The sequence below is a fragment of the Microtus oregoni genome, unplaced genomic scaffold (assembly GCF_018167655.1).
Source record: "Microtus oregoni isolate MIOR12 unplaced genomic scaffold, Mior012 000062F_ref0000492, whole genome shotgun sequence".
Taxonomy (NCBI): Eukaryota; Metazoa; Chordata; class Mammalia; order Rodentia; family Cricetidae; genus Microtus; species Microtus oregoni.
This window is the reverse complement of record NW_024543872.1, coordinates 7,775,001-7,788,348: the sequence shown is the minus strand read 5'-3', so window position 1 is coordinate 7,788,348 and position 13,348 is coordinate 7,775,001. Positions and strand designations below refer to the sequence as shown.

General features: G+C 43.2%; 1 protein-coding gene across 1 annotated transcript in view; it reads right to left on the bottom strand.

Moving 5' to 3' along the window:
* Positions 1–12,502, bottom strand: part of LOC121439645 (ras-related protein Rab-10) — a 61,186-nt gene extending 48,684 nt beyond the window's left edge. The window contains exon 1 of the mRNA XM_041640198.1: positions 11,853–12,502. Within this exon, the coding sequence (XP_041496132.1) occupies positions 11,853–11,979 (127 nt within the window). The 5' untranslated portion in view covers positions 11,980–12,502. The remainder of the gene's footprint in view (positions 1–11,852) is intronic.
* Positions 12,503–13,348: the final 846 nt, after the last annotated feature.

The window sequence follows — 13,348 nt, the reverse complement described above, 5'->3', positions numbered from 1 at the left end:
TCCCATCAAACACTCAAGAGAATCAAAGAGAAGAATTAAAACACTGTCATGGAACTAGAGGCATGTCTCCAAGGCAGAACCTGTAGCATATTATGTGAGGCCCTGTTTCACCCCAGCACCACTTTAAAGAAAACTTGTCTATGATGAGATATCTCACAAACTTCTCTTTATATGCAGTTTTTCTGTGCAAGAAGCTACTAGAGGACGACAGGCTTCAAGCTAGACCATTCAGCAAAAACACTGTCACACACAGGAGAAAGACAAGACTGTCACTCACAGGAGAAGGCCTAGGGAATCTCCCAGGCTATAGTAATGCAACCAGTCTAATTAATAACCAGCCTGTGACAAAAATGGAGAAAAGGTCTAGACTAGAGATAGCCAGGAAAGCAATAGGAGCCAAAAGACTATCTCTCTGCTGGCTTGACTGTGAGGAAACTCACAAAGGTTACTGAGACTGTAGAAACAGATAAAAGGCAATTAATAAGTCGGGGGGGCTGGGAAGAAGGCTCAGAGGTTAAGAGCACTGGCTGTTCTTCCAGAGGTCCTGAGTTCAATCCCAGCAACCACATGGTGACTCACAATTATCTATAATGAAGCCGGGCGGTGGTGGCCCACGCCTTTAATTCCAGCACTTGGAAGGCAGAGACAGGCGGATCTTAATGAGTTCGAGACTAGCCTGGTCTACAAGAGCTAGTTCCAGGACAGGCTCCAAAACCACAGAGAAACCCTGTCTCGGGAAAAAAAAAAAAACAAACAATTATCTATAATGAGATCTGATGCCTTCTTCCTGGCATACAGGCAGAACACTGTATATATAATAAATATTTTTTTTTAAAAAAAAGGGTAATTAGTCAAATAAAGAGAATTTTTAACTCAGAAAAAAAAAAAAAAGGAGGGAGGGCAAGATGGCTCAGTGGATAAATATGCTTGCTAGGCAAGCCTGACAACCTAAATTCAATCCCTGGAACCCACCTAAATGTTGAAGGAGAAAACTGGCTTCACAAAGTTGTCCTCTGGCCTCCACACGCATGCCATCACACACACACATGCACACACCCTGTGTTTGTCCAAATAGAAATTTTTTTTAAAAATTTACAAGAGAAAGACAAAGAAGGGTGCAAAGATTTTAGGGAACAGGAATACATTTCTATAGAGAATAACATTTGCCGGACATGATGGATGTGACAGCACAACTGCACACATGCTGGTACTACATGTACAAAACTGAAAACTTGTACAAATTCAAGTCAGATAAAAATCCCAGCATGAAGAGGGTGAGTCGGGGGTAGGTAGGCACTGAGAACCTATTGGCAGTTGATAGTTGCTGGGAGAAGAAGACTGTTTTCTTCAGGGATGTTCCAGTAGATGGTCCTACACCATGACATACAGATAGCAACTCAGTAGAATTAAAAAAAGAGATAACACAGGAATAAAGAAAATAAGCCACATAAAAATGGAATATACACAGAGTCTGGATTATGTATATTATTGTGTTTTTTTTTTAAATTTTTGACTACAGAGAGATATCTGATTCTGGGGACTGCTAAGCTAAACCAACAGATATGTTTTAAAGGTATCTTGACTTCAAAATTTGGGTCTAAGGATATGTTGCTTTGGAAAGGAGGTTTTACTTTTGTTTCCACAGAGGACGAGAACCTGTGGATTCCTTCCAGACTAATGTGGTTCAATGGACCAAGATCACCCAAAAGGTCTCCATAAACCCCTAGAATTACTTCACCCAAAAACCAGCAGGAAGCAGTTTGAAGAGAACTATGCCCAAATTCCTAAATATTGTTTATAAATGTTTCTTTACATTTAAAGGGGGTATGCTATAGAGATGAGTACTTTGCATTGGTATGGATCTTGGTTTATTGATACAAATTTAAGGTCAATTTTGTTATATGTATATTTCTGCTCTTGATTAAGGTACTAGGTTTGTGCAGCTCATTTTAAAATGTAAAGTATAATTAAGAAATATAGGTGAATAGAGAGTCATCTATAAATAGTTTGTAGTCATGTCAGTTAGGTTTTCTAAATGTACAGAGATATATTTCAGTTAAATACTCTTCAACACTTTCAAAGACCTACAGAATATGGCATTTAAAATGTTTTAAGAACTTGGGACCTTTCATGACAGTGAGAAACATCTGTTCATGGCAGCACCAATCTACTTCAAGAGAATGATGGACATCAAAGAGGCTCCTCATGGAGTTTGTTAGTCATTTGGGCAAGAAACTGCTCTTGCCTGAACTGCCTGACTAGACTTGCAGGACCCACAGAAAAATGACTGTTGAAGCTGCCTAAAGAAGGTGAGACAGTCCTTTGGGGTTCCTGCTCCATGAAAGAGTCTGCCAGACATTCTGCAGGACACAGAAGAAAGTGACTGACAAACTGGCAATATAGGTGGAACTGTCTTTGAAATTTCCTGCTTCATGGAAAAGTCTGCTGGATACTATGGGCCAGTAGGCTAAAGATGGGTACCCATAACATTACAGAAGAACTTTGGGTGACTGTCCAGGCAGTGAGATATCTCTGTCAATTCTAGAGTTTTGGAAGGTGCTTACAATGCACTTCCTGTTTACATAGGTAATATTATATCCTTCTGGAGTCTTTGATGGAGCTGAAGGATAGTTATAGTTTTCCTTAGTTATGATAAAAGATGAAGTAGATATAAATATTATAACTGTAATTCTTGCTTGATACCTGTTTTGTTATATGTAATTTTACTATGTTAAAGTTAAAACCTACTTTTTTCTTTAAACAGAAAAGGGGAAATGGTGTGGGAAGTCCTTCTGTCTATGTGTTGCTTCTATTGGTTAATGAATAAAGCTGTTTCAGGCAGTAGCTTACCAAAAGAGGGCAAGGAGGGAGTTCCAAGCAGATAGAGGAGAACAGAGTAGACAGGGTCAAGGAGGAGCCATGTAACCCCTCCAGAGACAGATGTTGGGAACAGAACTTTACCTGGTAAGTCACAGCCATGTGGCAATACACAGATTAATAAAGATGGGTTAGTTTATGATATAAGAGCTAGCTAAAAATATGCTTCAGCTATTGGCCAATGTTGCAATTAATACAGATTTCTGTGTGATAATTTCTGTTCGGAGCAAACAGCCTCTGGCTACTGATATGAAAGAAACAAATCAACAGTATCTTCTGTTCTGAATATGATACATTGTACCTTTTCTATCTTCTAATGTTTTGTAACCTTGGGTGCTGTTTCTGCATCATACTGGAAACACATATCTCCATCACTAACACCAGTTATTCATGCTTGCAACCCAAATTACATGACAATATCTTAAAAAAAAAACCTTTTCTCATTCTTAATTTCTGTAAGTTTTATTTTCATTTTCAACAGGTCTCCCTCCTGCTTCCACCTCCCAAGTGTTGAAACACACGTGCACCACCATGCCCTTTATGTTGCTCTTTGAATCAAACAGAGGGTTTCCTGCATATTAGACAAGCTTACTATCTACCAAAGGAGCACAGACATTTCCAGCTCCACTCCTTTTTTTTTTTCCTTTACCTTTATTCTCCTTTTAAATTCCTATCCTCACCAAGTCCAACTTAAGAAATTTTGTTTCATTTATTTTGGTTTTTGAAACAAGGTCTTACCCAGTAGTCCTGGCTGGCCTCAAACTTACTACATAAACCAGGCTGACCTCAAACTTCCAGCATTTCTTCTGCCTCTGCCTCCCTGGTACTGGGGTTACAGGAGTACAGGTACAGCTTCAAAATTGATGTATTTGAAAAACTCCGTATTGTTCTTACCAGTTGTAAAGGTTCAAACATATTGCCCCAACCTCAGTATACTTTCTCACTCTTTTAAACTCCTCCTTTATGACTTAACCATCTTCATAAGAAGTTTCCTCATGTACATCTACAGCTAATAATAAAATGTGTATGTTGTACTCAATAAACAATCTCATTTGTAAATCAAGACTCAGCAGCCTCTACCAAAGCACTACCTGGGCAACCTTGTACTGTTTCAAGTTGAAACAGATGCCAGTATTTTTCCTCCCATTTTTTTCCTCTTCTGAGACACAAGAAAGTACCAGTAGTTTCGTTCCAATACTTGTCACAGCGTTATACCCTATAATCCTTGAAAAGAACAGCTCTAATGTTACCACCTCTGTTCTATGAAGCTCTGGACAACTCTATCACGAAAAGGACAAATAAATAACTCAAGTCAAAACATTGCCCCTCCCAAGTAACCCCACTCTTCAAATTAAAACTAATGTGAGTAGAACTATTGTACCCCACCAATATTTTGGGGGGGTGTATAATATAACAATTAAATTCTCAGAATGAGAAGCATAGCCATGAACAGAGCCCTGAAAAAGAACAGTGCTGGACTCTAAGTGAAACCCTTTTACTGAAGGTTCCTCTTTCCTTACCAGTCACTGTCAGCATTAGCTGTCATCTGGAACAGAAGGGACTTTCTATGATCAAATGCTCTTTTAGAGCACAAGGTCAAATGTTTCAACAGTCTTGTAGGTTATTTGGTAGTGGGTGTCACATGTCACAAAATTTACCATTTTAGCCACTTTTAAAAACTAAACTTAGGTTGGGCTTGATATTGCAATCTCAGCCAAAAGGGTGGGTAAAACTAGGGGATCAACAGTGCCCCATTACTTCTAACACTTACTCAACATCTCAAATGAAAAATTCTATGCCCATTAACCATTAACTTTGCACATATGTCTGCCACTGACATCTTGGTAATCACTATTCCCTTTTCTCTATAAGTCTGTCTGCTCTAAGTACCAAACATCCTCTTACATCTGACTTACTTTGTTGTTTTGTTTTTGAGCCATAGCCCTGGCTGTCCTGGAACTCACTATGTAGGCCAGGCTTGCCTTAAACTCACAGAGATCTACCTGCCTCTGCCTCTGAAGTGCTGTAATTAAAGGTGTGAACCACCACAGTGGCTATTTTTATGTGTTTGAGGCCCATCTATGTTATAGCACTTAGCAGAATTTCATTCTTTTTCAAGGATGAATAATCCATGGCATAAAAACATATTTTATTCATTAATCATTCATCCATCAATAGGCTCTAAGTTATTTATACTTTTTGGCTACTATAAATAATGCTCCTATGAACACTGGCATACAACCATCTGTGAGTCCCTACTTCAAACTCTTTGAATAGGTCTTACCTGGCATGCACAAGGTGCGGGGGGGGGGGGGGGGGGGGTCAGAGTTCTAGGACAATTTTTTTGTTTTTCTGAGACAGAGTTTCTCTGTAGCTTCCGAGTCTGTCCTGGAACTTGCTTTGTAGACCAGGTTGGCCTCTGCCTCCCGAGTGCTGGGATTAAAGGCATGTGCCACTACCGCCTGGCTCTAGCACAGTTTTTTAAAATTGCTTTTAACTGTCTTGGTTATAACTTGGAAGCGGATTTACTAGATATTCTTCTTGTTGCCCTTTAAAAATAAAAGCAAGTTTTGTAGCCAGGCTAGACTCAAATTCCCTATTTAGCCAGGGATGTCCTTGAACTTCTGATCCCTTTGCCTCTTCCTTTTAAGCACCAGGACTACAGGTGCATCACCACACTCAGTTTATGAGGTGCTGAAGATTAAACGAGGGCTTCCTATGTGCTTGAGGAGCAGTCTACCAACTGAGCCATGTACCCACGTCTTTTTTTTTTTGCTGTTTTTTTTTCAAGCAGATTATCGCTGTAGCCCAGGTTAGCACTAAACTTACCATGTAGCCAAGCCTGACCCTGAACACACAGCAGTAACACCAGGCTCACATATTCAATTTTAGAAAAACTCCTATGCTGTGTCTGAAAGTGGCCAACTATCTGAAGTCCCAACAACATCACAGAGCTCCAAATGCTCCACATCTTCAACACTTACTTTTTTGTCTGTTTGTTTCTATGGGGTACTGTAGGGAATCATTTAGTCTCGCACATACCCCCACGTGAACCTCAAACAAGCTAAGCACCCTACATCCCCAGCCCTCCTTTTGTTCCTTTTGAACAAGTTCTCACTAACTTGCTCAGGATGGTCTTGCTCTGTAGACTAAACAGGCCTTGGACCTGAAATCCTCCTGCTGCAGCCCACATAGCCTGTGCAACCATGGTCTAATAGAGAACAGTCATTCTAATGACTGTAAAATAACTTCTCACTGTAGCTTTGACTTGTATTTCTTTAAATATTAATGACGGTGAACATATTTTCATTTGCTTGTAAGCCATTTGTACATTTTTTTGGGGAGCGGGTCAAGTTTACATAGTTTCAATCTATCCTAAGAGCACATGCTTCAATGAGAAAAATCCCTTAGGCATTCTGGCATTCCTGCAGCATGAGCCTGAGTATCATCACTGCATAGCTCTCACATGCTTTATAAGACAAAGGTTTGGCTCATTTCTCTAAAAAGCAGCACTATGTAAAATGGAGTCAGTTGAGTTTCATCAACTCTTCTGCTCTTTTCCTTTTGTATGGGAAGCCAGTATCTTACTTTGTAGTATGGGTTAGCCTAGAACATGTTACATAAACCAAACCTGCTTCAATTTGCAGTAATTCTCTTGCCTCTGTCCTGAGCGATGGATGGCATTACAGAATTGTGCCAACAAGTTCAGCTTATCTCTGGTCAGCCTGGAATTATTCATGTAGATCAGGATTGTCTCAAACTTACTTAAATCTCTGCCTTTTGAGTACAGGGATTACAGGCATACACCACCACATCCAGTTAAATCAGCTGATTCTTAAGGGGTAATAATTTATATTTACTGATTTGACTGTGTGTGTATTCATGAGCACACTGAAGTGTCACAGCATACATGCAGAGGTCAGAGAAAGACTTGGAGATCTGATCTCTCCTACCAAGTGGGTTCCAGGGATCAAACCCAGTTCACTAGGCTTGGTTCAAGTACCCTGCTAAGCCCTCTTGCTGGCCCAATCAACAAGTCTTTATTCAGGTTAGTGGAATCAATTTACTCTTCCAAAGAATAGGTAATGCATTCAGTTAATAAAGGCACTACACCTCTCAGAGGCAAGTCTTTATCAATTTCAAGTTCTTACGTGAGGGCTGGGATTACATTATATTCAGTGAAGATACTGTCCTTAGAGGAAGAAAAAATATGTTGTATGGGGGGAGGATTAAGGACCAAGCGATAGCACATGAGGTAGGAACAACCCATTATTCTTAATTGTGTACTTTGCTAGACAGTGGTGCCACATGCCTTTAACTCCAGCACTCAGGAAGCAGAGGCATGTGAATCTCTATGAGTTCAAGGCCAGCCTAGTTTACAAAATGAGTTCTAGGACAGCTAGGACTGTTACACAGAAAAACCCTGTCTCAAAAAAATAAAAATTAAAAGAATGTGTGCTTTGCCTGGCAATGGTATCACAAGCCTTTAATCCCAATACTTGGGAGGCAGAAGAAGGCAGATCTCTGAGCTCCAAGCCTTCATGATCTACAGAGTGAGTTCCAGGACAGCCAGGAATATACAGTTGTCTACAGAGAGACCCTATGTTGAAAACCAAACCAAATCAAACAAAAAACAATAACAAAACAAAGCAAAGGACTGTGTGCATGCAACTATACTATCATAGAGTAATACTTTCCAGAGCTCATACTGCCAAAATTATGGTCAAATCAACTTCTGAAATTTGTACATCCAGAACCAATAACTTTCTTAATTTCCAAACAATCACTGAATTTCTAAGACCAGTTTTGCTCTAAAATGTTTGATGCACAAGCAGAAAGACCTTCGTGCACATTCCCAGTGTCCAAGTAAAAAGTCAGCATGGCACAGGGGAATCCCAGCACTGGGGAAACTAAGACAGAAGGATCTTTGGGGTTTGCTGGCCAGCCATTCTGACCAACTGGCAAAATGGGTTCAGTCAGAGAACCCATCTCAAAAAGTGCAGCGATAACAACAGAAGCTCGCACCTGACCTCATCCTCTGGCCTCCATCTTAACCACATGACCACACAAACACGCATACACACATTACTCAATTATCTAAACAGCTAATATTTATTAACTAAAATATGACCCCAATTTATTTTGTAATAGAAAGCAAATAAAGAATGTTCCATATAAAGAGGATCCCACTGTATTACCTCATTTCCCTTCCCCTGTGTTCATTTATTCATTGACCACCTCTCTCAGGTGCTTAGCACTAACAGGCAAAAGAGCATAGATCCCTGCGTCTACGTAACTTATTTTTCAAATGATCTTAAAATTCACTTTTTTGGTATTGATTGTGAATGGTCTTACTATTTGAACCTGTGATTCTCCTGCCTCAGCCACTCAAGTTTTGAAATTAGAGGCATGAGCCACCACACCCAGCTGTGACTTTAGATTCACTTTGGTTAAATGTGAAACATACCAGTAATTTGTTTTTGCAACAGTATTCAATAAATCTAATCATAAAAACTCACATAATTTCTAATATGAATGTGAAAGAGCTAAAGTCTACAGAAATGCAAGGCCAGTAGCCCTGAACACTCTAACAACCACTAATCTATAAAGAGTCTTCCTTCAGAGTCAGTATGAAGCTAAAATGACCCTGCCTGAAATATAAGGGGCGGCATTACCTGTCTCCTGGTCCTCCAGAACACTTGTAAGGTGACTACTTCTTCTTAATTGCAAGTGTTGAGGCTCGTTGTGTATCTCAGTAGTGGAATGCCCATCTAGAAGAGGAGATGGGACTCTGGCCCACTGCTAATACTTAATATTTTAAATGTCCTAAAAGTGGCAAACAAAGTATCTCTAGCTATCTGTACATCATTTGGCTACATTTCTGTTGTTTAGACATATACTGTCAATAGAGTAGCCACATCTGACAACCAGACAATTGAAATATGTCTAATATAAATTGAGATGAGTGGCCCATACAGCTCTCACACTAGAGGAAAACAATGTAAAATACCTGTTTGAAGCCGGGCGATGGTGGCGCACGCCTTTAATCCCAGCACTCGGGAGGCAGAGGCAGGCGGATCTCTGTGAGTTCGAGACCAGCCTGGTCTACAGAGCGAGTTCCAGGACAGGCTCCAAAGCCACAGAGAAACCCTGTCTCGAAAAACCAAAAAAAAAAAAAAAAAAAAAAAAATACCTGTTTGAAGCAGGCTGCATAAAAATACATCTTTGATGAGGTAAAGAATACTATTAAATTTTTCCTTTGTGACTACCAAAGTTTAATTACACGGGTAGCTCACAATTCTTTCAGACAGCACTCTTTTAAGACAGTAGAAAAATTCAAATTTCTGCACAGAGCTAATGTATGAATGTGTTTGAGCTGGACTCAGAACTGTCAGAATTGTGTTGATTTTCTCAGCTACTTTATTCAACATCTCATACCAAAACATCAAATGTTTTCATATCAAAATGAGTAAATGTCAGAGGTTACAGTCAAATTATTTAGCAGAGCACCAGCAAATATTTAAGTGGCCACTCTGTACAGGACACATTCAATCCATAAAGCAACATATTCTGTCACACACCAGTAGCACAAAGGCCATAAATTCTACACAAATCTGCACGTGCTCCTACAAAGTACCTGGCACCATTGCTAAGTGCTTTGCTCTCAACGACCTATAAAACCCTCACAAGCACCACACACAGTAGATACTGTTACACTGTTTAATACTATTTTAAGACATTGTAGCCAAAGTTGCAGTTAGTAACCTGTGGACTCAGGATTCCAACACGACAGACAACAAGTGAAACAACCCATTTTCCCAAGTGGAAGGACAACAAATAAGACTATGTATGGAATCTGGACTGGAGATGTAGCTCAGCAGTCTGCCTACCAAGCATGAGACTTCAATCCCCAGTACCTGGGAACAGGCAGCTTGGGAGCTGAGTGATCAACTTTCAGTAAAAAACTTTGCTTCCTACTTCCCACCTCACCCTTCTGGATGGCAGGTTTTAAAAAAACTGATCATATGCTGGGCTGTGGTGGGAGACACCTTTAATCCCAGCACTCGGGATGCAGAGGCAGGCAGATCTCTGTTGAGTTGGAGGCCAGCCTGGTCTACAGAGCAAGTTCTAAGCCAGACTCCAAAACTACAGAGAAACCCTGTCTCACAAAAACAAAAACCTCACCATACATTAAATTCTCTTTCAGAAAGGCTGTCTCCCGGCTGATCCAATTTATACTTGTCTTTCAGGCTTCATCTGAAACTGTCCATGCAAAGCTACTCAGAGTTCCCACAATTTAGACTAGACCCTTTCCTCCCTCTGCTCACTATAGTGCTTTACACACCACTGTGCCTGTCATCAGAGTGGTCAAGGGGTTGTATCCATCACTTATTCCCAACACCTTTAACAGTGCCTAGCATTAGGTGCTCAATAAATATTTGCTGATCTAACCACCTGACTCACCCAGCTACACCTCAAAGCAAACTCGGTTCTGTAAGTGCTAACCCACAAAGCAGAGGGCAAGTTTAAGCTTCATGAAATTTTGACAATCCCTCCCACCAGTAAGGTAAAGCAACTTATTTTAAATAAAAACTTATTCACTCTAATTTCAATAAAACTTGTTGCCGGGCGGTGGTGGCGCACGACTTTAATCCCAGCACTTGGGAGGCAGAGGCAGGCGGATTTCTGTGAGTTCGAAGCCAGCCTGGTCTACAAGAGCTAGTTCCAGGACAGGAACCAAAAGCTACGGAGAAACCTTGTCTCGAAAAATCAAAAAAAAAAAAAAAAAAAAACTTGTTTTATATGAATGAGTTTAAGTTATTGATAAATACCTGTCCTAAGGAAATCCAAGCCGATTTCAGTAATCCTATAAATTGGTTGGAATCAATTTGAGTTTCACAATTCTTAAGAGCTGAAAACTGCTGCTTCTTTAATCTCATCATAAAATCAGTTACATTTATCACAAGGTTTCCTGCACTGCCCTAATTCTGAAGCTGAGGTCCAAAAATGATAGACACAGTATACTTTAAAAAATGGGGGGCGGAGGTGGGGGAGATGCTTCATGTACAGTTATTTTGACAAAATTAGTATTGGTGCCAGAGTCAAAACGACTTTCTTGGAACCTTCCCTTTTCATTTCCGAAACAGGAAACTCATTTAAAAGGTCAACCCCCGCGCCCCAGCTTTTACTTCCATACCAACTAATTCTGAAATATGAGGTAAAGGTACATTAGAAGTCCGTAGGGCTAAGACCGGCGAAACATTTTCCTGTAAATTCTAGCGTCAAGTAAAACACGAGAACTTGACTTGATTCCATCGGGTTGAAGACAGAAGGAACCGACCATCTTCCTCCCACTACTGCTTCTGTTGAGGTTCTGAAAAACCACTGTGAGCCAATCATGCCAGATTCCCACCCCAAGCACGAAGAGCCTCCGATTGTTTGACACATCAATGGTTTAGTCAAGACAGCCAACTCACTCCCCCCTCACCGCCCCTCTCATTTTCCTTAATGATTCTGCAACTCTCAAGTTTACTCCAAGTTACAGCCAGATGGAATATACTCTGTGACAGCAAATACAAATTCGGGCATTTACCACGTAGCCAGCAATGCTTCAATCTCAACCACTAAAATATGCCTATTACAAATATCACATCAAGCAACTTCACCCGATTATGGAAAGGCCAGTCAAGTCACTTAAAGAAACAGGATTCTGGAACGCTGCTAAATGCTGCCGCATATTCTTGTGCCAGCAGGCAACGAACAGAGAAGGAGACTTGAAAGCAAAGACCGGATGGAAAGCATGGGAAGACCCCGCCCCAGTAAGCGCTATTCCGATTCCAACAGTAACTTAGGTCTGTCGTCTGGAATCGGAATCACTGGAACAAAGGCGTAAATTCCGGGAAGCAAGACGTCTGGCGTAAAAGAAAACGGCTCGCGGCTACAGAGCCCCCACACCGTCCTCCCACAGGTCTTACCTATGGTGGAAATAAAGGTGGTATTGAAGGCATCATCCGAAAAACGAAAAAGGACGCAGGTCTTGCCCACTCCCGAGTCCCCGATCAGGAGCAGCTTGAAAAGCAGGTCGTACGTCTTCTTCGCCATTGGGAGGAGCGGCTCGGGCGCTCGCCGCCGGTAGTCCCAAGGGATCGGTGCTGCTCACTACGACCAACTCCTCACCCGGGCGTTCTGGGGCCGCAGCAGCGGGGAAGCGTATGCCAGGGAGAAAGCAGCTCTCGAGACGGAGAGGGAGACCTTCCGAACGGCCTCGTCGAGGAAGCCCCGACGGTGGCGGCGCCCGTGCCTCCGAGGGGCGGCGCCCGCGGCTCCGCAGCCTCTCCCAGCCGCTCCGCCCGGTTCCGGGGAGTCGGTCGGGACAAAATGGCCTCCCCTCCCCCCTCAGCGCGGCTCGGCCGGGACGCTCCCACGGGCGAGCGAGCGAGCTCTACGTCGAGGGAGCGCGGCGAGCTTGGACACGGCCTCCGCCCGGAGCACAAACTCCGCGCTAGGACCCGGGCGAGGGCGGCGAAGGAGGTCTTGCGAGCCGACGAGACCTGCTACATAACCCCAGGAAACCGAGCCGCCCCGGCCAGAGCCACCTTTTTCCCCGTGCCCTCTCACGCCGGCGTGCGCGCTGCCTGAGACGCACGCAAGGACGTACGCCCGCCCTTCTCTCGCGCCCTCGCCCCTGCGGCCCGCTTCTGCGCAGGCGCGCGGGAGGGCATGTAGGGCACGCGGAGGTGGGACCAGAGAGGGCGAGGCCGCGGGCGCGCTCCCTTCGGCCTTCGGATTGGGTGCCCGGCGTGACTAACCCGCCTCTCGGGAGGCGCGGCCGGGGGAATGCGCAGGCGCACTACGTCCATGTAGCCCCTGCCTTTCCGACCCCCCTTTGCCTTTTCCGGGGCGCCCTGCTGATTGCTGGGATCCTCTGCTCCTCCTTAGTCTCCTGTTGTGGAGCTAAGGATGTTGGCTCAGCGACGTGCGTGGGTGGCCACGCGTCCCTGTGTATGTGTAGTTCGTAGATGCGAGAGAGTGAAGTGCACTGGGCCATTCAAGAACCTCCTTACTAAAACCAGACGACTCCAGAAGGGCCCTTGCTTGTGAGCCCGTCGTGGCATCGCGGTCTCCTCAAGGAGCTAGAGTTCGAAGGAGCCGGAATTCCAAATTGAAAAATCGCAGCGCTCCTGGGATCGGAATGATGTCATCGGCCTGAGGAACCCCGGGTGCGGGGAGAACCTCCCTGCGAATGGAAGCTTCGCTGCTCCAGGCCTAAACAGTCTTGGAATCCCCTCGAGCTGGAGCGCTCTAGACAAGAGAAGGCGGGGCCCGGTCACTGTTGCCAAAGTTGTAACACTAAGTTGGAAATGCAAAAGCCTGCCCCATCCCAACTGATCTCTTCTTTGCTTTTCACTTTTTTGTAGGTTGGTTATTTTGTTGCAAAGTCCGGCTGTGCACGGTACCCCGATGCTGGCCT